This window comes from Helianthus annuus, chromosome 16 (assembly GCF_002127325.2).
Source record: "Helianthus annuus cultivar XRQ/B chromosome 16, HanXRQr2.0-SUNRISE, whole genome shotgun sequence".
Lineage (NCBI taxonomy): Eukaryota > Viridiplantae > Streptophyta > Magnoliopsida > Asterales > Asteraceae > Helianthus > Helianthus annuus.
The window spans coordinates 121,362,440-121,389,279 of NC_035448.2; the positions used below are offsets into that span (position 1 = coordinate 121,362,440).

At 35.0% G+C, this 26,840-nt stretch overlaps 1 protein-coding gene across 1 annotated transcript; it reads left to right on the top strand.

Moving 5' to 3' along the window:
* LOC110919548 lies at positions 1–18,709 on the top strand. The gene is made up of 5 exons (XM_022163816.2): positions 1–66; positions 16,258–16,712; positions 16,776–17,085; positions 17,169–18,236; positions 18,320–18,709. Exons 1-5 carry the CDS (start codon positions 1–3, stop codon positions 18,707–18,709), a joined length of 2,289 nt encoding a protein of 762 aa, XP_022019508.2.
* The last annotated feature ends 8,131 nt before the right edge of the window (positions 18,710–26,840 follow it).

A 26,840-nucleotide genomic window follows, 5' to 3' on the forward strand; every position in this document is an offset into this window, starting at 1 on the left:
ATGGCGTCCAAGGACGTTAAATGGGTAAATGCCATGCAAACCGAACTCGATGCTCTTTGGACATTGGTACCATGTCCACCGAATACTAATATTGTCGGTTCCAAGTGGTTGTTTTGAACTAAATATCACTCTGACGGATCTATTGAACGCACAAAACCAGACTTGTGGCCCAAGGTTTTAGTCAAGTCCCCGGTCTGGATTTTTCGTTAACCTTTAGTCCAGTTGTCAAAGCCGCTACTGTTCGCACTGTTCTCACTTTAGCCGTCATTAACAAGTGGACCTTGCATCAGCTAGATGTCAACAATGCCTTCTTGCATGGACATCTATCTGAGAGTGTCTATATGGAACAACCTCCCGGTTTTATCAATCCTAAATTTCCTACACATGTGTGCAAATTGAACAAAGCTCTTTATGGCTTAAAACAGGCTCCCAGGGCATGGTTTCACCGTCTTAGTTTGTTCCTTACGGACTATGGTTTCTTATGCAGTCGTGCCGATCCCTCTTTGTTTATTCTTAAAAACCATCATTATATCATGTACCTTCTGGTCTATGTGGATGACCTTATCCTAACTGGTAACAATCCTGCTACCCTAATGTCTTTTATCTCTCGTCTACACAATGAATATGCTATCAAAGACCTTGGAGAACTCAACTATTTCCTTGGACTGGAAGTTACCTACACACAAGATGGACTTTTCTTAAATCAATCTAAGTATACTTTGGACATTCTAACGCATGCAAAGATGTTGGATGCCAAACCAGCTCCAACACCTTTAAGTACAAATGTTTCGTTTGTTTCTGCAGGTGATCCGTTTTCTGATACCACACAGTACAGGTCAATTGTAGGTGCTTGATACGTGATCGAATAATGGTGCTTGTGTATGTTTAAGTTTGGGTTTTTACTCGACTTTTAATATCGAATAGCCTACTTTTAATTAGATTTGTGTTTTGCAGGTTTAATTGAGTTTAAGGTGCTTTTTGGGAGCTTTACGAGCTACCGGGATGAAAAACGGACGATCGGGACGTGTTACGGATCGAACGGGAGTGCAAAATAGAAAATTGGAGAATTGGAGCCGGAGAGGCCGTCGCCGACGGGCTCCAAGCCGTCGGCGATGCGGTCTGGATAACCCCGTTGTCACAGAATTCGCGTAGCCAGACAATTAAGCCATCGGAGGGATTTCAATAAAAGGGATGTCGTCGCCGACGGGCCCCCTGGCGTCGGCGACGAGCTTTGTTTTTGTTAAACGCGATTTTTGGGTGTTTGGTGAAAAGGACGACTTCTATTGGTTCATTGGCCATGAATACGGGAGTTACACTTGAGTTTGAGTTTGAGTTTGAATCTCACCTTTGGAGCCTAATTCATTACTCTCACCACTTCCAATCCATCTACCATCATCAATCATCATCCGAATTAACCAACATCACCATCTAATTCACCTTCATCATCAATCTACAAACCCTAAACATTCATTCATCATTCTCTCTACTATCATCTCCCACCAAAACCCTAACCATCAACCATTCTTCCATTCTCCAAGCTTCAAGATGATCCAAATCGAGTTCCAATCACCCGGTGATCAAGTTCCTTCAACCATGAGCGGCTAATCACCTTGGTTTCACCCCGATGTAAGTAGTTGTATTACTTAGTTTTTGAATTGTGTTTAGTTTTGACTTGTGTGACAAATTGTGTTTTGATTTTGAACGCCTTTGATAATTGCCGTGTATTTGAATTGAATTGGCAAATTGTCGAACGATGATAAAGTTATGACTTTGTGAAATGAGTTTGTGCACTTATGCATTATCTTGGTTAGGATTTACTTATGTTGATTACGAAGTGCATTCTTGTCCATTCTTAGGAATGTTGACAGTTATTGGCACCTAAGTCACGGTACACTAAATCCGTTAATCACTTATCCAATTAGGTCAATTCTAAAACTTGTAAGAACCTAGGTTTGCAATTACCTAAACCGGGTGTGAACCCTTTTTCTCATTATTGTTTAAACAATCAAGTATCTTTCTTGTAATTTGTTAATCATTAGTAATTTAATCAATTCCATTAGTTTAATTCACATCTTTCAACCAAACAAAAATACAGAAAATATTGTAGCAAGCTTCATAAATTGTGACATTCATTTTAATTCAAACGAATCCATTCGCAAACCATATACTCTTCGTGGTTCGACCCCTTGCTACCACTAACTATTTGTTAAGGGTAATTAGGGTTTATAAATCTTATCTTTGACCAGAGTGCGACACTCCGATCAGTGCTCTCCAGTATCTTATGATCACGAGGCCTGACATATCTTATGCGGTAAACCAAGTTAGTCAGTTTCTGCATGCTCCAACTACTGCTCATTATCAGGAGGTCAAACGAATTCTTCACTACCTAAAGGGAACAATTGCATTTGGTCTTCATTATAATTGACCGAAGCACACTTATCTCCTTGGATACTCTGATGCTGACTGGGCCCGTTGTTTAGAGACTCGTCGATCCACCTATGGTTACTCGATATTCTTGGGTGGCAACCTTATCTCTTGGAGTGCCAAAAAGCAACCTACGGTAGCTCTCTCTAGCTGTGAATCTGAATATCGAGCGATGGCTAACACGGCAGCTGAGATCGTTTGGTTAACTCATCTTTTGCAAGAGCTTCATGCCTTACCCCCAGATAGACCCACATTCTATGTGACAATCAAAGTGCCTTGTTTCTCACGCAAAATCCAATCTCAGATAAACGTGCCAAACACATTGATCTTGACTATCACTTCTTACGCGAACTCGTTTCTTCATGAAAGCTAGTCACTAAATTTGTGCCAACCAAGCTTCAAGTGGCAGCCATTTTCACTAAAAGTCTTCCGGCTTCGCAATTCAACACGTTTAGACAGTTGCTTCGCCTTGGTCCGCCACCGTCTTGCTTGCGGGGGGATGTTAGATGAAAAGTCTCATTTATTATAATCTCTTGTATTTTATCATATTCTTTAGGGTACTTAGGTGTATTTTATTTTGTGTATATATTGGTCATATTACTTGTATCTGATCATTCACAATCAATAGAATTATATCATTCACACCCACTAACCCACTACTGTTACATTACATTACAATAACTAATAAAATGCAATAAGGAAATAAATGAAATGCAATTTAGGAACCCACATTCATGCTTGAATGGAAAGTGTATGGATTACGTGGGTTTGGGACGAACAATAAGGTCTATAAGAACACCTTGTCTAGCTCTTCAAAATAAGCTTATTTTGTCTGCATTAACTTGTATATCAATCTAACCATTTCAATTCACTTTACATCTGTCAGCATTCAAGGTGCCCTAGCTGGTTCGCTAGTTCAAACATGGCATGTGAGTATGTGACATATGTATAGAGTAGAAGAGTGCGTAAATTTACATATAATAAAATCAAAACTTAATGAACAGTACATCTTAAAATTAGAATAGATTAGAATGATAACATCATTAATATTTACATATAATAAAATCAAAACTTAATGAACAGTACATCTTAAAATTAGAATAGATTAGAATGATAACATCATTAAGAGATGAGCAAATGGTATCGGGTATAGGTATCGGTCTCAAATTTACTAAATCGGTGTTAATGTTAAAAACACATTTCAGGAAGTTGCTTTCTCTTCAATGGGCGACATTATTATTTTGTTGAATGGTGTTAGGCGTGGATTGGACTTGGACATGTATGGGCTCATTCATTGACACGTACAATATTAGTTGCATGTAGACGCCTACAAGGTTTGCATGCATTAATCATGGGGACGTTCTATTTGACTGAATTGAATTGACAAATATACAAGGCTATCTAAAAGGGATATGTATCCACGTATATGTTTGATATCACTAACAAGTAGTTATGCTTTCCCATTTTGGAAGACTTTTGTGTTAAATTGAAGTCCGGGTAATTAAGAGTGATCATTATATGCTCCACAGGTTTTAAATGTTTGGTCAATTCATATTCTGCTTCATGAGACAGGTAACTAATATAATTAAGTTTTGATCCCAAACCAAATAATCGGACCGTGACATTAACATTGGAGGTCCTAATTAACACACTCCTAACATGTTAAGATATCACTTTCCTTAACATTATTTGAAAGTTAAAAGCTAACTAGTTTGATTTAAACCACAAATCTCACCAGAAGATCAAAGCACGAAAATACACCATTCTTGATGGAAATATATTTGTCAAGAAACACAAAATCACTTGTAATAGATGGATCGATCTCTACCATTAGAGATGACATTGTACCATAGTAATTTGTATTGTTATATATAGCTTAGTGAAGAACAACTATTGGCAAAAGACTAAGGATTGCACATAGAACGGATTTGTTAATATTCACAGAGATCACTATACATCATTGTATTTGTGTAGTGATAGGCATTAGCGGATCATGAACTGAAAATCAGAGGGGCCAAACTTTCAAAATTCATATTTTACATTATAAAAAAATTTCATAAATTTTCAGTAAAATTAACACCACGAAGAGGAAACACAGAGGGGGGGGGGGGACCCCTGGCCATAAGGAAGCTCCGCCAATGGTGATAGGGTTGTAAATGAATCGAACCAAACTGTATTTAGCCTTGTTCATGTTCATTCGTTTAGAATTGGACTTGTTCACAAATGGTTGACGAAGATATATCAAACGAAATTTATTGTACGTGTTCATCTATTAAGGAATTGAATTTGTTCATGAACGGTTCCCGAACACAAACAAACATATACTATTTTAGGAAAAAATAAAAAACCACATTCTTAATCACGAATATCAGATATAATCATTTTGTTACGCACTTGATAAGTTGATATAATAGTCATATATATAATTATCCCCCCCCCCCCCCCCCAAAAAAAAAAAAAAAAATACACAAGTTAGACATAATAAGCTTAAACATAAGTATCGCAAAATAATGGTACAAAGATATAAGTTTCCAATGATTGAACATAAAATAAACAAAATAAATGACCATGAACACACGTAAACAAAATATCGAACATATTACTAAACGTTTATGAACGCAGTTGAACTAAAACGACCTTTGTTCTTGTTCTTTCATTTAATTAATCAAACAAAATTTCTTGTTCGTATTCATTTATTTATTAAATTAAATTACATGAACGAATGTAAATGAACTTTCTGCCAAGGTAAACTACCGTTCATCTACAACCCTGGTAGTGATATTTTTCTTGCATATATAATTAATTAGTGGACAAATACTCACTTGACTTTTTACAAACAATTTTAATAGGTTTTTTAATTAAAAATAACATATTCCCCATTATTATCAAATCAACTTGCTCTTATTTTGTTAAAACCGCCACAACTTATTTCATCATATATAATTTTTGCATAATACTTGAATCTAATCCATGAGTTAGACTAACTATATAGTTTTTTTATGGTTACACCATCCGTAAAAGTTAATGCTTTCTAATTAAGGGATATTTTCCGCTATGTTAGTATCACAATACTCCTTTAAAAAATGTGTAATGGTTAACACCATTAATGCTCTAATGCTCTTTCAATCATCATTTTCCAATTTCTTCCCCTCGTTTGCCATTATAACTCCCAGGGTCGGTGTTTGGACGCTATCAAGCCTTTTTCACACCCCTATAACGTCTATTACGCATAGTATTATACCATGGTTGCTACAAGAAGGTTGTTATTGGAAACAAAGATTTGAACTTATGTAGGTGTCACGTATATTGATGTTTATAATATTATTGAAAAAGGTAACTATATTCCTTAAACCATTGATTATTAAAATAATGATTACAAAACTATTTTTTTTTTATCCCGAAAGGAGGTGAAGTATAGATGATATATTAATCGGTTGCTAAAACTTATAGACAAGTTAATACTTTATAACCTTTTACATGGGAAAAAAAAGAAAAAAAAAGAATTTTATATTTGGGGAACTCTTCTAACAACTAATTAAACGAATACTATGTAACAAAACTTCCTAGGGCTCTATCTTACAAGAATGAGATCAAATGCAATGATCATAATTGAAGAATCAAAATACTTGAGCATCCATTAAATGGATGAACCCGATGGAAGCTTGAATGTTTATGATCTCATTGTGTAAGGAGATGAGGTAGCCTCCCACGCCAAGAAAGAAAAGATGAACTCCATTGCTCTCAAGTCCAAGCATTTCCAAGAAGTACTCAAGTGATCGACGATGAAGCATATAGCGAAGATGGTGAAGACTATGCTATGGTTGTTAGTCTTAAAAAATTTATAAAAGAGAGAATCTTATGTTCATTTAAGATCAACTAATGAGAATATCACCATTTAACAAACTAAAGGGAAAGTTTCAAAACAAGAAAAAAAGCTAAAGGAATTGCTTTGGATGTGGTTAGTGGCGGGGCTTGAAGGAAAATTAAGTGAGGGCCGGACTTTCAAAATCCAAATCTGTGGGAGCCGAACTCTTAAAAATCCAGTCAATATTTTACACTGTTGTGAAACTAGCCTATTGACAAAAGAATAAGAGATAATAATAGAGAGAAAAAGATTGATATTATTAATTGGATGTATATAATACAAGATATACAATGGTATATATAGGAGATGTAACTTGGAGAATAATACTAATCTATTTTAGGTGTTGATAACCATAATAAATAATAATAATAATAATAATAATAATAATAATAATAATAATAATATATTTATAACACTCCCCCTTGGTTATCAACTTCTTATGCTTGGAGATACTGCCTCGTTAAAAACCATGCCAGGAAAACCCAGTGGGATAAAACCATAGCTAAGGGAAAAAGAGTGCAGCCTATAATGCATATTTTCTCCCCCTGATACATCTAGATCAGGTTTGTTGCCTCGTTAAAAACCTTACTAAGAAAACCCAAATGGGACAAAACTTAGTAAGGGAAAAAGAGTGCAACTTGAATAAGTCTCCCCCTCATTTTAACATGTCTCCTTTAAGTGACGTGTGTCCATCTTCCTTGAAAGTTGATCAAATATTTTGTAGTCAATGATTTGTCACTCGATCCCTTAATGTGCAGTCATTTATGTTGAGCAATGTTGTATAATCTTCTAATGAGACTTTAGGTGCCTCCTTTCAAGAAATATCATATGTCGACGATTGTCGTTTGTTACATTCCTGCATCTACAAAACTAACCAAGCTTGTTTTGATGGGTTAGTAAAAGATAATCAAATATCGTTTATACCTGAAATATTTCTTTGAACTCATTCCAATGTCTCTTCGCTTGACAAAGGTTATATCATGACAATAAGGTCAAGTGAAAGATATTATAACCATACATAGCTAGCAAAACATATTAATGCACATATGCATTTAACGATGATACTTCTAGAATGAGAATCTCTACTTCGGTAGGAGATGAAAATAGGCATTTCTTATAACAAGTGACTTGAGAACCTTTAACATACTTTAAGGTTCAACTATGTCCATACTAAAATTTCCCAACATCATCTTGTAGATGTACTTGAGGGATTGATAAAATATAATTACATATATACTCAAACTGCAGTTCGAGTAATAATTAGACCGTGCCAATGTCTTTCAAAAATTCTCCCTCTAAAAGCTTGACAGTTTCTCTCGATAATGCCTAAACGTCATCACTGTAAACTGCGATTATAATGAACTTTTAAAAGTAGAATGTTGATAAAACATTGCTAATTTAATCAAACTTATATCCCTCTTTAGGCGAATATCTCGAGTTGTACAACACTCGATCCGACTATTTTAGTTCATACATATTTTGTCAACTTCATCTAGTATGTTCTTGAGGTTTTGACATCAATGCTTCCAGAATTATCAATCCATGAGGGAATTCATTCCATCTTATCCAAATATACATGTGCTTTCACTCTTCAGAAGTTTTGCTACATAAATTTGCCCATTTAACACATAGATAGCTATATTATATGCAAAAAATGTCATGAACACTTGCTTAGTTGCTTTTATCTCCAAAATCCATATTGTACAATACGTGTACACTATTTATTGAGATATCATAATCATCATGTACAAGTTTTCTATGTATCATTATTGGTGCACAAGAATTACATCGTTAAAATGTTTCAATTCACCTTTAGGTAACTCATCAGGAGTTCAGTCGTATTCAAATATGAATATGTATACAACGATCATATTGTTCTCGAGAACTATATTTTCATGATTTTGATAATTTAAATCCTCCAGAGACTTTCATGTAAACTTTCAGTATCAAGTGATAAATATTATTCATAAGACGCATGTCAATTCTCTCTTTAATTTTATTACCAGACTAGTTAAATATTGGAAAGCTATTGTATCCACCACTCGAGAATACGATTCCTCATAATCAATATTAGGTCTTTGCGAAATCCTTGTGCCACCAATTTTGCCTTATACCATTTACTTTTCATTTATTGATTCGCATAAAAGACATGTTTGTTTCTAATATGTTTTACAACATTTGTTGTATGGACTACTGGTCCAAAAACTTTCCATTTCAATAGAGAATTCAACTCTGCCTCATTTGCGTCTTTTCGTTTTGGCCAATTATTTCTTTGTATTTGTTCATAGGCAGATCTTAAATCTTGATCCTCATCATTTCATCATTACAAGCGCTATATTATATACAAAAGTATAACGACGTCGATTTTATTTCGATTCCATACATATCTTAGACATGATACAACTTATCGAGATCTCTTTAGTTTCAGGTACCTGAGGTTCTTCTTGAACCATCATGTCTATCGTCTCTTCAGGAGACCTTTTTAATATAACCCCGACTTGACCATCTTAATTAGTTGCTCCAACTTTCGAGGAATTTTATTATTGGAATCGACTAGTCTACCACGCTTCAGACGTGCAATAGACTCATTACAAACATGTGGTTGTCCTTCTTGGACACTCATCTTAGTTGGAGCATTAGCAGTTGGTATATGTGACATAATCACCTTTTTAAGGTCAGTGAATGCGTCTGGTAATAGATTCGCTAATCTTTGTATATGAGTTATTCTTTGAACTTCTGGTTCACACTTTTAGTTTTTGAGGATCAATGATAATTCATACCAACTCATCTATTTTCCAACTGCTTTTTATCTCCCCCCGCTGTTGGGATTGTTAATCCATTGAGATGGATATCAATTAATTTATCAAATATTCCCAACCACCTTTTAAGGTCCCATCTTTGTGCGTAGTGGTGGATCAATTTCAATATATGTCGCACAATCAAAATCTTTGATGGGACATCTTTGGTTCCTGACCAAAAACCAACGATACGGGGAGAAAGTATTATGACTTGTTGGCTTGATGTGAATTAATGTTGCATGTAAAATAACATGTCCATAACATATAATCATCGACGTTTAGCGATCATCTCAACAAAACATGTATTCCAATGTTGATCAATAACTTGGGAATCCAATTCACTATTTCAACCGAAATAAATATGTCAATCCGAAGTAATATGCTTGTGATCACATTAGCTAAGACATAATCACACAAACTTTAGGTTGTGGATTTGATAACCATTAGACGATGCATCGATTTAAAACACTAAATGGTATTATGTTGAGATATGCATATCCTTTATTCACTTTCAGAATATTTAGGGATTCTCACCTTTTTACTATGGTCGGTAAATAATGAATTTCCCCTGAGAGCAAATATTGCATTCTAATTACCAACTTGAAGAATCTTCTAGTTCTTCAAGACGTTTCACATCATCATTGACACGGTATGGTGATGTGCGTGAAGTTGTTATATTTTAGATGTATATTTAAGCCCCTTTTTACACTTTTAGCCAAGTTTTAAATTTATAAAACACGATATTTACTAACACTAAACACACATATGGGCAAGTGCACCCATCGTGGGCGTAGTATAGTGTTGGTAAGATACCGAGGTCGTCCAAGGACACAAGAGCTTTTAATACCGGTTTATCCTCAACGTCTAATCAAATCAAAAAGTGAGAAAAATGTTTTAAACTAAGAAAAATAAAAACTAACTAAATGCTGAAAAATAAAATAAAATAAAAACAGATAGACAAGATGAATCACTGGGATCCGACACGTGTGTTAGTATAACCTTTGATTATTTTCGCACTTTTGCACTTGTTTAAGAGATTATCTTAGTTATTGTAGTAGGCCCCTCTTTTGAAGGCGACGTTACCCTCAACCCAGTAGTTTGAGTCAGCAAGGATACAATCCTAAAGGGTCGGATTATTGAAAGATAATGAATTAAGTTATTAATGCAAATTGTGGTAGGCCCCGCTTTCGGCGGTGACGTTACCCTCGGCTAAGTAGTCTGAGTCAGCAGGGATACAGTCCTAAATAGCCGGGTTATAGTATTAATAGTAGTTAACTTATGAGGGGGTCAAAGAGTTTGGATCCCCGCCATCCAATACCTATGGGCATTGAAGGAGATCCTACTAAATTTGACCCAGGTCCCAAGCAGGACCTCTAAACGCTGAACAAGGGCAAGACCCTTACCAAACCATTCCCTTAACCCCCGACCAGGTAGCCAACATACCTCCATATAGACCGTGGAGATATGAATGGTGAAAATCTTTTATTTTATATAGACAGTAAAATAATGCCAAGACACCATGGACAAACGATAAGGAAAGATCACCTTCAACATAAGTAACTAGTTATTAAAGTCATTAATACAAAACCAAATAAAAAGTGCAAAAGATTAAAAATAAAAAGTATTATACTAAACACTTGTCTTCCCCAAGTGATGTAAGAGACTTAGGCAAACATGGCCTTGATTGTCAAGAACTCTTACGATCAATCTTGGATCCCGAGACGACTCACACACTCTATGATGGACAATGGATGATGGTGGTGGATGATGGTGTTATGGTGGTGGTGGGTGGTGGATGAAGTGTGAGAGAGGTGGTGTGCCAAGGGATGAGATGGAATGAAACCAAGCACCCCTATTTATAGGCTGAACAGAAGGCTGGGCACGGCCCCGTGTCCGCTGGACACGGCCCCGTGCCCGTCTGACATTCTCTCTCTTCATTAATTGTAATTCGCAATTACAATTAATGCGCCTGCTGTACTTTCACCACGCCCCCGTGCCCGCTGGACACAGCCCCGTGGTGGGTAATGGAAGCTTCTACTGGTTTGTCTTTTCTGCTGCTTCTTGGGCACGGCCCCGTGTTCGCTGGACACGGGGCGTGTTCAGTCTTCTGTTTTCTCTTCTTTGCCTTGGGAGGTGCCGTTGAGGGTCCGGGCAGTCTACTTTTATTCCTTTTCTTGTATTTATGCTAGAATTAGTTGTCTTTTTGCTTCTTTTGTGATTTTGAGCTCATTTCATCCTGAAAATACAAAAGGAAGACAAAAACACTCTTTTTCCAACATTAGTACTTAAAAAGGGTTAGTTTTATGCCTTAATTGATGTGATTTATATGTTGCATTTTACACACATCATATGGTCTAACCGGTCATGCCAACTAATTAAATAATTATGATCCATAAACTTCTGGTTTATGATCGTATATGTATTATTTGCACTTATTTACATTAGATAATTTTATTTGAAACTATCATGTTATATCACCATCATTATTTCCACATATTATTATCATATTATTATTCCCTTATTTTGCCACTTCTGGTGGTTAATCTCATTATTAACATAACCACCGTTGCAGTTGCATTTCTGATGACCAATCTCATTATTAATATGTCCATCCTTAACTCCCCAATTAAGTCCATGATCAAAACGATTAATATATAGTCACATTCACTTCAAGGAATGTAGTAAAACCAATTAGGCTTCATAATTTTCATTATTTTCTCATATATATACAGATATTAAGTCACTTCAAACCTTTCACACACTTTTAATAATATTGCTACTTCAAGAGCATATTTGAGGTGTGACAAACAATAATTGTTTTATCCGACTTTCCCTTGTAAATAATCTTCTCTTTGCATTTTCATAACACCAATAGAAAAAATAATTAGATGTCCGAGTGATATTAGATTTATCAATCTAGCATCTTACGACCTTCTACAACCTGATAATGAGATTCAAGGAGTATCACAATATAGATGTTATATCTAGACATATTAACACTCATTCATGATAGTGATAATAACCCATAACTTTGGTTTAGTTGTTCTCTCAATACTATCTTCATAAATAAATGATATCGTACTAAATATAAGGCATACTATAAAATTATATTATACGATACATGATGATCTAACATGTCACCATATAAACGAGTTATGATAAAACTTTATGAATTTTTTTCCGTGTCAAATTACAAACAAACATATGTAATTTATGTATTAACATATCACAGTCTAATCAATCACAAGTATATCTATATCTATAACTTAAAATATAAACACATATTAAAACCACCGTAAACGTTGGATGATCCATTCTATTGATAAAATAAATCTATTCCACGTATGATTAATATTAATATTGGATAAACAATACTTAATTATCTAAATGAATAGATTCTAAATCATATTTTTCAGATATTAAATACGACAATCATATTCGATAATCCATTTATATTTAAAAATATATAAAATTAAAACATATTTTAATATGTAATAATAAGATATTGCATAACAATACTTAAACGACAATTCATGGGTTCAAAATATTATTTACATGTAAACTTAGAACAATTATTAATCACATTATTAATAGCATCGCAAATATTATTAAACTGCAAGAAGTGGATTTTTTTAATTCGTATCCGTTAAATCCAACTGTATACAAATATTGATTTAATCAATGGATTATAAATAAATAAAAAACAATTAACTTGCAAGTTCAAAGTATGGTGCTATGTTAACAATGAAAATTTTCAAAAAGCTATTGAATCAAAGTAACCGACTAACTGTAGTACTTTAGGCTATAATTGGATTAATACTGAAATTATATTATATCATTTGATTTCTATTTTTTTTCTTTTTTTTTATCAATCCTATGGTAACCTTCCTAATAAAAGAAAATTTAAACTCAAACTTTTTACACTATTTTCCTAGACATAACATGCACTTATCAATATAGCAAAGCATACTAACATATTTTATAATTTATCACTGTAATATAGAAACAAGCACGTAATTGTTACTACAAACAAATTGCTTTTAATATTGCATACGCACCTATAGTCACCAATATTTACAACCATTCTTTTCTTTTACGGAAATTGTTAAATAAGGTTAAACATACAAACAAACAAAAAAATAATAATTAATAGCATATATTATAACAGAAAAAAAGCCTGGGTGAACACACTAAGTCATTAGATATTCTGATTCATATTTAGAAGCAATATCACTTCAAGATGTAAATGTCAAGGGCATGAAGTCATGAAGTTTCAGTACACAAACATAAAAACATGATATATTGCAAAATAAACATCAAATACAAGATCTAAACTCAAGAGCATGAAATCTTAGATCCATCATAAATTTAACATCAGGGCATTGAAAACATACTATTGAACATCTTTTAATGATTGAGAAGTTGAACCAAATATAAATTGAGCACATAAAACTTACCAATGCGTGGTATCTCTTTAGTATATAAAAGAAAAGAAATATATAAATAATTACTTTGTTTTATGAATTGCATGGACTTCTTTAGTATATAAAAGAAAATAAATATATAATTACTTTGTTTTATGAAGTGCATGGACTTGAGATGCTTTCTCAAATCCAATAGAATTTACACAATTAAACTTTATAATAATTAACCATCACCGTTCCAGTTGCAACCCAATACCCATAAATAATTTTTAATTTTCTAGGGAGTAGGAAGAAAACATACTTTGGAAACCAATATTGCAGCGCTTGCAGTTTGCGTACCATTATAATCATTCGAATGACTTGGAAGTAATAATAACGTTGGAGCATCAACGAACCTCAAACCACGAAGAATACGAATATTATGGATTAAGGTTTTGAATAGAGAACTCTCGTGCTGATAACGTGTTGTGAAACTAGCCTATTGACAAAAGAATAAGAGATAATAATAGAGAGAAAGAGATTGATATTATTAATTGGATGTATATAATACAAGATATACAATGATATATATAGGAGATGTAACTTGGAGAATAATGCTAATCTATTTTAGGTGTTAATAACCATAATAAATAATAATAATAATAATAATAATAATAATAATAATAATAATAATAATAATAATAATAATATATTTATAACATACACTATTTTTTTTTTGAGTTCGGTAAAATTAACACTACCAACGAAAAATCAGCAAAAGCCTGACACCCCTTGCCCCAATAAAGCTTCTCCCATGGATGTGGTGACACCGAATTTACATGATTTAGAGCATTCACATTCTATCCACCATTTTACACCCTATAAATACACTAAAAACAACTATATTTTCTCTCCCCTTTCAATTAAATAATAATATTTTATACCTTTATTATTATCTTTTCTCTCTCCTCTACTCACAACCACTTTCAAAATATATTAAAAAATTATACAGGGTGAACAGTGTCCTCCCAAATATACAGATGAACAGTAACATTTTCTCTCTCCTCCACTCACAACCACTTAAACCACTTTTTATAATTTAAAAACCTCTCTCTCAAGATTTGGTGGATAGAATATGAATGCTCTTAGTGATTTTCTAAACATGGCATCGTCAGAGCATTCATCGAAGAGCATGGAGTTATAGGATAAATGAAACAATCATCAAAAAGTTGGAAGATGCATACGCATGACTTTAAAATATATGAGGTTGGGATGAACATTTGGTACTGGATACTGATACCGTATTGGTACCAGTACCGAATTTTCCGTACCAAATTTTTTCGGTACAGGTACCGGTAAAATACCGAATTTTACCTTCAAATACCGGTACCAAACCGGTCCCGTACCGACACTGGTATACCGTACCGTACCGAATATTTCGGTACCGGTACCGGTACCCAGTTTGAACGAATTTCAGTATTGATATTTTCGATACTGATACCGGTTCGATACAGTCAATATCATGCTCATCCCAGGTATGTTATAACTTCAATTATTCTAACAAAGATAATTCTGTATTAACAAACATGATGGTTTATGACAAGTCATGCATTCTTAATTAGTTCCAAATTGGCAACAAGAAATAACTCACATCATTTTGATTCCCTTTTAAAAAGTGGTTTAGGATAAAATATAAACCTTTTAAAAGTAAGAAGTCGTACAAAGGGTATTAAACAAACTCTGATTGATCTCGTTCAAGCGGCATTGGAACCGTCTAATTGAACTCTATGATGTGAGATTTTCGGTTTTCACTTGTGGATTTATAGGTTGTAGATTTTAGAAATTTTGTTTCTTATCATTACGTCTTTTATTTATCATTGCGTCTTTTATGTATTTGCGTCATTGTGTCTTTTTTGCAACTTATTGTGTCTTTTTTCTTCGACAATTGTTATATATTTCGACATTGTGTTATATTTTGTTTGACATTATGTCATCTTGTGCAATCTATTGTGTCTTTTTACACTTTTTATTTTTTAAGAGTCTTTTTAAAATATGGATTTTTACATATTTCCCCCTCCTAAGCTTCCTTATTACGTATTTACCCAAACCAAAAAACTAATTACATATTTCCCCTTTTTTTGAGAAATTACCTTACTACCCTCAAATTAATCAGCGTGTATATCCCATTCCTGCATACTGAACGTCTGAACGCATCCAAACCCTACACCCGGCGTTTCTTCTCCCCCCACAATTCGATGTTCATCTTCATCAGGTTTGTGTGTTTTTTTCAAAAATCGTTCATCGATTGTTCATATATTACTTGTGTGTTTACTGGTTTCAACGATGAACGATTTTAACTGTTGATGTTCATAAAATCGTTCAACTTCATCTTCGATTGTGTGTTTTTTTGGTCGGTTCATCTGTTCATCGATTACCTGTACATCGATGATAACTGTTCATCGATCAGAATCGATGTTCATCTTCAATATTGCTTGAGCATGTTGTTGGATTACCTGTTCGATCGATTACTGTACATCGATTATAAGTGTTCGATCGATTACTTGTGTGTGTTTTTTTTTCGATAACTGTACATCGATTATAACTAGTTCACTGTGTTTTTTTTTTCATGGATTACCTGTGTGTTTTTTTTTTCGGTTCATCTTTTCATGTATGAACTGTAACCGGTGATATTACTGGTTCGATTTTATTCAGTTTATGTCTGATATTACTGGTTCACTGTTAATGGTGGTGTTTATGTCTGAATCAGGTGCTTTGTATGGAAGATGATATGGATGATATGGAAAATAATTCATTTACACCAACTTGGGAGAATGGCGCAGAATCGCCAATATTGCTTGAGCATGTTGTTGGCCAAGGATCGACTAAGTACAAGATAAAATTAAAATATGGAGGTTACTTTCGGTTAGCTAAGAACTCATACAAAAAACGTTATTGTTTTGGCTTTCAAAAATGTTTTAACATTGACACTTGCATATACGACTTTGATGATTTGAATGAAGAGGTTGCCACTCATTATCCTCCGGATCCGGAGCTATCCTTTTCAGTTTTTTATATTGACAAATACGCTACTAAGCAAAAATTTGTGAAGGTTGATTCTCATGAGAACTTTAAATTCATGCTTAGTATGTACGAAGTTGAGAAAGAATTAACCATTTATGTGACAATGAATAATAATGTCGAGACAAGCTCGGTGCAAGAAAGGTAAATATCGGTTTAGATACATTTTAAATATGTTTAGATACATTTTAAATATGTTTTTTATAGGGAATCGGATGATGCTCATGATGAAGAAGATGAGGAGGATGAATCAGTGACTTTTAGTACAGATGATGAAGTTGGGCATGCAAGTTCCGAACCGATAACTGTTAGCAGCAAGAATGGAACTATTAAAGTTAACTCCACGTTTGAAAATGTTGTAGAGTTTAGACGAGCGTTGTCCCATTATGCAATCATGAATGAATTTGCATACTTTACAGAGAAAAGTGAACCTACATGGGTCACAGCAAGGTGTAGTGACTTGCAATGCAAATGGAGGATACATGCTTCTGTTATGCAAGACGGAATTTCATTTGAGGTAAGTGTATTGATGTAACTAATTTTAAAATTAGAATCTAATTATATTTTTAATAAAATATATGTTTTATTAAAATTCTGTAGGTTAAGAAATTGGTCGAACCACATTCTTGTACTAGAAGCAACAAAGGTGCTAATAAGGTGGCAACACAAGGATGGGTTGCAAGTGTGCTTAGACATAAGTTGAAATGCGATGGGGATGTCTCAATTAAAGAACTCCACAAGTGGGTTAAGATAAATTTCAATGTTGATCTACCCTACATGAAAATCTTTCGAGGTAAAGAACAAACTTATAGTGATTTGTACGGGAATTGGGAAGACTCATTCATAAAGACGAATGCTTTTAAAGAGGAACTATTAAGGCGAAACCCGGGAAGCGTTGTCGAAGTTGACATTGAGACTAAAGGTAATAAGAAACTATTTTTACGCTTTTTTGTTTCACTACTAGCTTGTTGGAAGGGGTTTCTTGTTGGTTGTCGTCCCTATATTTATCTAGATGCATGCCATCTAAAAGGCAAGTTTAATGGGGTACTAGTCGCTGCTAATAGTGTTGATGGTAACAATTCTATTTTTCCGGTGGCTTATGGTGTACTTGAATCTGAAAACAAGAACTCATGGATATGGTTTCTTGAGTTACTTAAGAAAGCAATCGGTACGCCTAATGGACTAGTTATATCATCAGATATGCAAAAGGGTCTAGACATTGCAATTACACAAGTTTACCCTAATGTTGAGCATAGAGAGTGCATTAGGCACTTATTTAGTAATTTCCAGAAGCGTTTTCGTGGTGATTTATTCACAAGAAATTTATGGCGAGCTGCAAAGACCTATTGTGTAAACGAGCATGATCGACTGTTAAATGAAATTGCTGGAGCAAATAAAGATGCACTTACTTATCTTAATGAGAATCACAATAAGATATGGAGTCGTTGTAGGTTTGGGGAGACATCAAAGTGTAACTATGTTACAAATAATATTTCGGAGTCATTTAATGCGTGGATAGGTGAGGTGCGTTATAAACCGGTTCTTGAATTACTTGATTCCATTAGAGAGAAGATTATGGTACGATTTGACAAAAAAATGAGGCTTTCAAAAAAATGGAAGGGTACCTTAGTACCTAAAACTAAGACTTACCTCGACAAAATCTCTAAGGTTCGTATAATGTTCCTTTTTTTACATATATTTCAAATATATTTTAGGTTAACGATTTTTAATATTTTTAATGTTGTATGTAGAAATTAGGTGCATATGAAATTTGTAGAAGTGGTGAAAATCGAGCTGAGGTGAAATACGAGGACAAGCGTTGGGAGGTTTCCCTTGATGAGAGAAAATGTACTTGTCGGGTTTGGCAGGTAAAAGGTGTCCCGTGTATGCATGCAACAGCTTTTATTATTTTCATAAGGGATGTTAACTGGGACATGTATGTTGATCCATTTTATACTATTGAGAAGTTTAAATTAGCTTATGCGTTAGAAGTTGCTCCAATGCCTACAAAGGATCAATGGGTGCATATAGATAACGAAGAAAAGATATACCCACCTGCAATCAAACGTCCACCTGGGAGACCAAGAAAGAACAGAATTAGACCAGGTGACGAGCCTAAAAAACGACAAAAATGTCCATGATGTGGTGAGTATGGACACCGTGAAAAGACATGCAAAAACTCAGCACCTGAAGATCCTACTCAACAATCCTCAACAAGTAAAAGGGGACGAGGAAAAAGTACAAAAAAGACGTGAAAGTAATTAGTCAAAGATGAGCGGTTGATTTCGAATTTTTGGTATCGTATATATGTTTTTTGACCGGAAATTATTATGAACGGAATTTATGTTTTGATTATTATGAACGGAAATTATTATGAACGGAAATTATGTTTTGTACTTTTTGGTTTTATTTATGTTTTTATCATTGTAAATAGGGGCGAAGAACTATAGAAGAATTGGGGTGATAATACATAAATTGGGTAAATATGTAATTGATTTTACATATTAGAGTGGGGAAATATGTAAATATTCATTTACTAGTTCATTAAGGGTAAAATAGTCATAAATAAGGGTTATTTTAATGAAAAGGGGAAATATGTAATATATATCAGTTAGGAAGGGAAAATATGTAATTGATTTTTTGGTTTGGGTAAATACGTGGTCGTGGGTTCGAGTCCCACGGATGGCGCCAATGTTGAAACAGTGATTATCACAAGGATAATCAATGGGGTTGTTTCGTCCAGTGGGTTCAACCTCTTCTTCTACTCGTATTGATGGCTCGAAATCTGCAAAACAGTAAACACCGTTAGTCTCGTTAAGAGGGGGGAAAGGGGATTTTCCCTCTTAACCAGGCTCCGCCGTGAGAATAAGTACTGTTCCGAGAGGAAATAAACAGTGTGTGTATAGAGTGAGTAAGGAGAAAAAAGATCCTGAACCTGAATGATGAAGGGTCCTATTTATAGCCGGAGGGTGAAGAAGGAAGGAGCAGCCATGCCAGCTGTGAGCGCGTGCCAGCTGTCCGACCAAGGGGAATATCCTCTTGGTCTGCTCTGTCATGGCAGGTGTAGTGGTACACGTGGCGTTCTTGCATTCGCCTGCGCTGGGTACCTCGTACCGGTATTGTCAATGCTGCTCCCTGGATTGTCGCAAGCCTATGTGGCATTCTGCTAGTGGTGACACGTGTTGTCCTTTATGTCGGATAGAGCATCTTTGGTGCCAACTGTGAATCATCCAGAAGTTTCTAGAAGCTTCTGGAGTGTTTTGTCGACGTGGATGCCTTGTGTGCACAAAAGTGGTGTGGTCCCTGCCATGTAAGCAGGGAATTGGGACCATACCTCTTCAGAGGGGGAAATATGTAAAAAGCCCTTTAAAATAACTTAACCCTAAATTACTTAATTGTTGAAAGAATGAAAGATTTTAAACTTGTTTGAAGCTTAAATATTAAATAACTAATTTTGAAAGATGATCGAGGACGAGTAAAGAGTGACATCTATACCTATTAAAAATCACTAATAGTAATAACTTTTTTAAAGGCAAATTTCTCAACTAATTTATATACGACAACCGTTCAAAAAATTAAAAAAAAAAAAATAACATTTATTAATTCCTAATACATATTAAAAATGAAAATAATAGAATTGCAAACTATAAACCAAAAAGAATAATAGAAGCATATTACAATGGAACTTGAAAATTAGAAACAAAATACTGAAACTGTAAACAAATAACAAAACAAAGGAAAGAAACATAAGGCGATTAATGCACGTGTTCAACACGCTTCTGTTTAAACAGATTTTGGGCAACGTAGGTGAACCCGTCTGTTTCTCAGAGTACAACAGCCAAAATAGATTGTACTGCCAGACTTAGCCATGCCCTAGGGATGGCAAAAATACCCGAGCCCGATGGGTATACCCGAAACCTGACACAAATGGGACGGGTATACCCGATACCCGACGGGTATTGGGCCGGGTATGGGTTTAATTTTAAAAATTTTCGCGGGTATGGGTTGGGTATGAGATTAGGTGATACCCGACCCGATTACCCGAAACCACATACCCGTTTACCCAAACTATATACCCGATCATATACCCGATTTTTTTAATTTATATTTTTATTTTTCATTAACACTTGCCTATTGTTGATTTATTTTAGTATGATCATAATGTGAAAAAATAAATTTTCTTTTATTATATGCATTTGATAATAGTATTATATTTTGTATGTTGTGAAGTATATATATATGTAAGTGTATAAGTATAATAAAGTTATTATTAATTTATGATAAACCTTATATGTATGTAATGTATATTTTTAATTTATAATTGTTGTTGTATAAATAAAATTATATAATAATTATAATAGTAAAAAATGTATTTAGAAATCCCAATGTATTTATTTTAACAAACTAATGGGTATACCCGGTACCCGTGGGTATACCCGATACCCGATGGGTAATTACCCGATGGGTATTGGGTCGGGTATGGGACACGATTTTATAACCGAGTATGGCTATGAGATTACCAATACCCGACCCGAACCCGACCTATTGCCATCCCTACATGCACCTGAAAGATTATCTGGGAATTTGTTGGATGTGGTGTGTGTTGAATTATGAACCATAAGAATTTTGTCTTGTGTCTATGTAGAACAAAGCACAAAACTTCGTATATGATTTGTTTATAATTCCAAATGAAAAGTCTCACTTGAATACAAAATTCAATGACACAATGAATTTGAAGAACTTGATCAGACTTGACAAGTAGGAATGTAAATAATCTCCAGCTGACCACACCAAGCCACTGCCTTGAGCCCACACGAGTTAACCGAGCCACGACACATCTAAAAAATAGTAAAGGCGGTAGAAGCGGCTCGTAACGATATGAAGTGTGCCCTCAAAATGGCACATTTCGCCCATCGCCCTCGTCCTGGTCACGTGCGCGGGGACATTTGCGCGTTGGGTGCTTCGCACCCTCCTGGCTACCACCGGGTGTGACTTGTCACATAGGAATACAATTATGTAGATAATTCCACTTATAAATCAACAAAAGATTTATCTCTCCACCAATGTAGGACAAACAAAATTTCCCACACATTAAAGTTCCAACACACAAACTTAAAGCTCAAGATCTCTCATTCATCTTAGCTTATAATTAAAGAATAATTATATTAAACATAAATATAATTATTATTCCTAAATTTCCAACAAATTACACCACAAATATCCCATGCCTAGAACCAATAAATCACACTCCAAACCGGGGTTTCTTTAGTGTGTTTCTCCCTTTCCCAAAGGGTTATATAATCATTGTAAATGAACTTAAAAAAATGAAATTTTTAATTTTAATAACTGTAGGATCGTTAGACGACCTGACGAGTCGATCAGAAGAGTGCTCAGACTGAATCAGAGGCGGAATTCATTGATTCAGTCTTTGTTTAGCTTGATTTCACTAATTTGTCTCTGTTTATTGCACTTATTAACAATTTACAAGCTCCGGAGACGATTTGGCAGGGCTTCGCCGTTACACAACTTCACAACTCTGCTGCTACCTAGTTTCGCTTATATGTACCCTTATATAGGGTTGGGGTTTCGCTTCAGTATACATGTCATACAAGCGAAACCTCCAAGTGACATTCAAGCGGAACTATATGATGACATATAAGCGGAACCTCTACCTATGTCACTATAAGCGAAACCTCTTCAATAAACACACTATACTTCCTATTTTCTCGTACAATGTACCCTAATCTAACATTCTAAGACTAAGAACTGATCCAAGATGAAATCAACAGATGTAGTGTGATGGATGGGTTTAGGAATGTGATTTATATGTGTTTAATGTCTAATCTTATGCATATTTGGTTGTTTATATGTGTGGAATTGGATAACTATGAGAAAATGATGTTTAGCAGGTTAAATACGAAGATTGGGTGAGTTTTGGGGAATGTTAATGGATTGAAAATGAAGATATTAGAAGATGGCATGATAGAGGGTTGAATTACGAAGACGTGGGCGAAAACGCTGCGTAAAACAGAGCTAAAACGAAGAAGTTATGAAGAAAACAATTTTGGAAGAATCTGCTGAAACTGTAAGCTACGGTTCACCAACCGTAAGCTACGGTTGGGTGCTGATGTTGGTCAGAATTCTGAAACTGTAAGCTATGGTTCCCAAACCGTAGCCTACGGTTGGGGTTACGAAAAAAAGACGCAAATAAGGTTATATGGTATATATTAGGGTTTGTGATGTTGGTATTCATTATCATTCATACACAATCGATCAAGGACACTCCAAGACTCAATTTTCAAGGCTTCTTTCACCCAATTCCATCAAGATTCTTCATCCGATCATCGAATCAACCATGATTTCTTCATCAATTCAAGCTTTTGAAGATTCTTCGTGCGAGATGAGCGGCTAAACTTTTTATGGTTTCCTCCGGATGGAGGGTTTTTGTAAGTTAATGAATATTATGTGTTGATACAATCGTATAACTCGGTGATCTAAGCATTCGATGCTTTTCACCATTGATTTGATTTCTTGATTGTAACCAATTGCATTTATTTAAACCTTAATTTCTAAGCATTCAGTTCCCGAGAGTTCTAGTAATTGGGATATATTTGACATGGGGTTAGGGTTTGTAAATTGTAATTGATAATCATTCGATAACCTCCCGTTATGTATTGACCGGAGTACTTAGTCGTTGATTATCAGAATTAGTTAATCAGGTTTAACACCTATGTCTATGTAGGTAACGATTAAACACATAGTTGAAGTTAACTAGAAAACCTGAAATCTGAAGGAACCATCTTTTCTTCCATTGATTTAAAACACAATTTTTATTCGTTAATTTAGCTATTTCTCAAAATCAAACAAACCGATTTTCTAATTCTGTAGTAGTTAATTGAAACTTTTCATTACAACACTTTCCACAATCCTCCTCTGGTTCGATATCCGACTTACTCTAGCTACTAGTTTATTTCGGTTTTTGCATGTCCTTAACGACAGACATCAAAATGCACCAACAGACTCCCCCTCAGATGTTGATGGAGTCGTTCATCAAGTCTTTGACAACTTCATGTCTGCACTTCTTCAGTCTTGATCAGTCTCTGGGCTTTTCTCACTTATTTTGGACTCGAACTAAGATGTAGTCGACAGACAACTGCACCAACAGACTCCCCCTTGAATGTTGACGGAATCTTCAGTGAGAGTCTTCAATCATGACAGTTCTTCAATCTTGATCGGTCTTCTTCAGGAACTCTTCCTGGAATTATGTACCTGGATCTTTCTCTGGCTCTAACTTTCATCAGACTCCCCCTATCATCAAGCTGGGATCGCCGTCTAGAATTCGTTATCACCATTGAAATCAACTACTGGCTTTATCAGTTTAAATTTCTTCTCAGGTTCTGATGTATCTCCTGTTTTTCCGTAGCAACATGATCAGAAACCTGCACAACTCAAACACTCTATCACAAAACAAAACACAATTGTGATTCAACTTAATGAATCAGCTAATCATTTAAGAATATCAAGAATTTTCATATTTAAACCTATTAAACTTTCCAAAATCTGATTAACCATTTCAAACCAATTTAACCAAACTTCTTGTTCATCCTGTTTAGCCTTTGAGATCTTGAATATCAGCTCTCCAACATCAGTTGTCGAAAATCTTTTTGGATTTTTCAAAATATGAAATGCAAAAATTAAATGCAGAAATGAAATATATACAAACATATTTTTTGTGAATTTGTGCAAGAGGATCATATCAGCTGTTGACAAGACACTAGCACCATTAAGCTGTTATTTCATTTTAAGCTTTTAAACAGTTCGCATTGATTGTCGATATATTGATCCACTTAAATTCTCACAAAATGTTCAACCTGTCCGGGATACTGAATTAGTGTTTTAGAACTTAAACATCTACATGTGTCCCACCTCAGTATATACTCCCGTATCCAGACCCCAGTATTCAGTCTTACAGGTGAGTATATCACAGTTGCTATCTGTTAAGGGGTTATGTGCGAGGGCCGTGAGAGCTCAGGTCGATACTTCCGTATATGCAGAGAGATGACGGCTTCGACTTTCGGTGTGTCCCCTTTAGAGGATCTTTTAATTACAACAACAGCGACTATCAATTTTATTGTTTCATCAGCATGCTGAGGGCGAATGAAATATATACACACATATTTTTTGTGAATTTGTGCAAGAGGATCATATCAGCTGTTGACAAGACACTAGCACCATTAAGCTGTTATTTCATTTTAAGCTTTTAAACAGTTCACATTGATTGTCGATATATTGATCCACTTAAATTCTCACAAAATGTTCAACCTGTCCGGGATACTGAATTAGTGTTTTAGAACTTAAACATCTACATGTGTCCCACCTCAGTATATACTCCCGTATCCAGACCCCAGTATTCAGTCTTACAGGTGAGTATACCACAGCTGATATCTGTTAAGGGGTTATGTGCGAGGGTCGTGAGAGCTCAGGTCGATACTTCCGTATACGCAGAGAGATGACGGCTTCGACTTTCGGTGTGTCCCCTTTAGAGGATCTTTTAATTACAACAGCAGCGACTATCAATTTTATTGTTTCATGTCACACCCCGATTTCCACGTGTCACCGGTGGGCCCGGTGTGGGGTACAGTGACGTAGTTGGCATCGTCATAGACAATCAACACAATATAATAATGCACAGCGGAAGCAGAATAGATACATTTCAACTTTTAAATAAAGTGCAATAATAATATCACAGTAGTTGAAACGGATCCACAGGCGGATCAATAAAATAAGATAAAAATTGTTCAACAGATATTTTGTCGTCCGAGCTTGCGAGACTATAGTGGACGCTCTTAGGAAAACAGCCAGCCTATTTCGTATAGTACCTGCACTTAACCTTTTGGGAAAAATACGTCAGTTTACACTGGTAAATACAAATCGACTGACTCATTTTGAAAATGATTGAAAATTGATTTAAATGCACAAGGCATAAATATTTTTTTTTATTAACTTGGGATAATTATATAATATAAACTTGTGAACGATTTACATGCACTCGTATCTCTGGTGGCCCGGGATCTGCTGTCCGGGCTAAGAATTAAATGACACACCACATTAAAGAGTTATACACGCCGAGTGTACGCCTACACCCCGTGCTCTGGTCGTGGCCATCTCGTAAGATAATGCCAAGGATATCCGGGACACGGTCAATAACCCCCCAAAGCCTAAAGTAAGACAAGACTGTTTAAACGAAGTCGCACAAGCTATTCAAGATTGTACACCCATAAGGTGCAGGACTTGTGCGCCCGATCAAGCGGTATTTTAAATACCGTACCCCAAGCCCGTATAGGGAAAATAAGTCAAAATGTATTTACCTGAGCAAGTACAAGTCACAAATGATAAGTGTTGGTAGCTTTTACCGGGCCTCCTAATCTGGAACAAAGGTTTATAATTAACCTATTAGATTCCTAACGGCCTTTTATTTAAGCTTAAGCTTTGACCGGTTAGTTTAAGGATGGTACGGTTTACGCACGATTAAGCGAAAGACCGGATAGAATGTGATTTAGACCCGACAAGTTTGAATACTTGTATAATATGGGTATACTAAATACATTCTGGATTTTGAAATAAAAATGATATCGTTTGACCCGTTTCGGTCAATTTACGCAAACTAGTTACGTAAACCGAACCGAATGCGAAAAGGGCGATACGGGTAGTCAACTGATTCAAATGCAAGCTCCCTGATATAATATGCTTTAATTATGATATAATATCAGTAAGTTATGTTCTATATTGCCCGGAATAATTTTAAACCCGATTTATGCCTTAGAAGGGCATTTTGGTCATTTAAAAGGTAATAAAAGAGTAAAATTAGAAATCTGAGTTTCGGGTCTGGTTCATACAGTAAATATACTTAATATAACATATTATATCAGTAGGGTATGACCCATATATCAAATTTATCATTTAAAATCAAACTATGCACCGTAGGGGTATTTTAGTAATTTCACAAGGGCTAAAAGTGCCAAAACTGGAAGTCTGAGTTCATATACTTATACTTACTGTTTTTATATGAAAATATGCTAAACACATCAGTAGGTATAGGTCTTATATGTTAAAAACAAGTATAACGCTTACTATGCGCTTAAAACGCTAAATATGCGATTTAGAGCCGTTTCCGGGTTTATATATGAAAGCTGAGATTTTTATACTTCCAGAAGGCTCAAAATAATTTATTTAACATATAAGATCAGTAGGAAAAGGTTTCGGGTCAAAAGA

Bases quoted from the DNA above. Each gene is read 5' to 3' on its own strand.
- LOC110919548 (XM_022163816.2), top strand. From the start codon at position 1: ATGGCGTCCAAGGACGTTAAATGGGTAAATGCCATGCAAACCGAACTC. The intron at 67-16,257 runs GTACCATGTCCA...TGTCTGAATCAG, and splicing joins TCGATGCTCTTTGGACATTG to GTGCTTTGTATGGAAGATGA. The intron at 16,713-16,775 runs GTAAATATCGGT...TGTTTTTTATAG, and splicing joins ACAAGCTCGGTGCAAGAAAG to GGAATCGGATGATGCTCATG.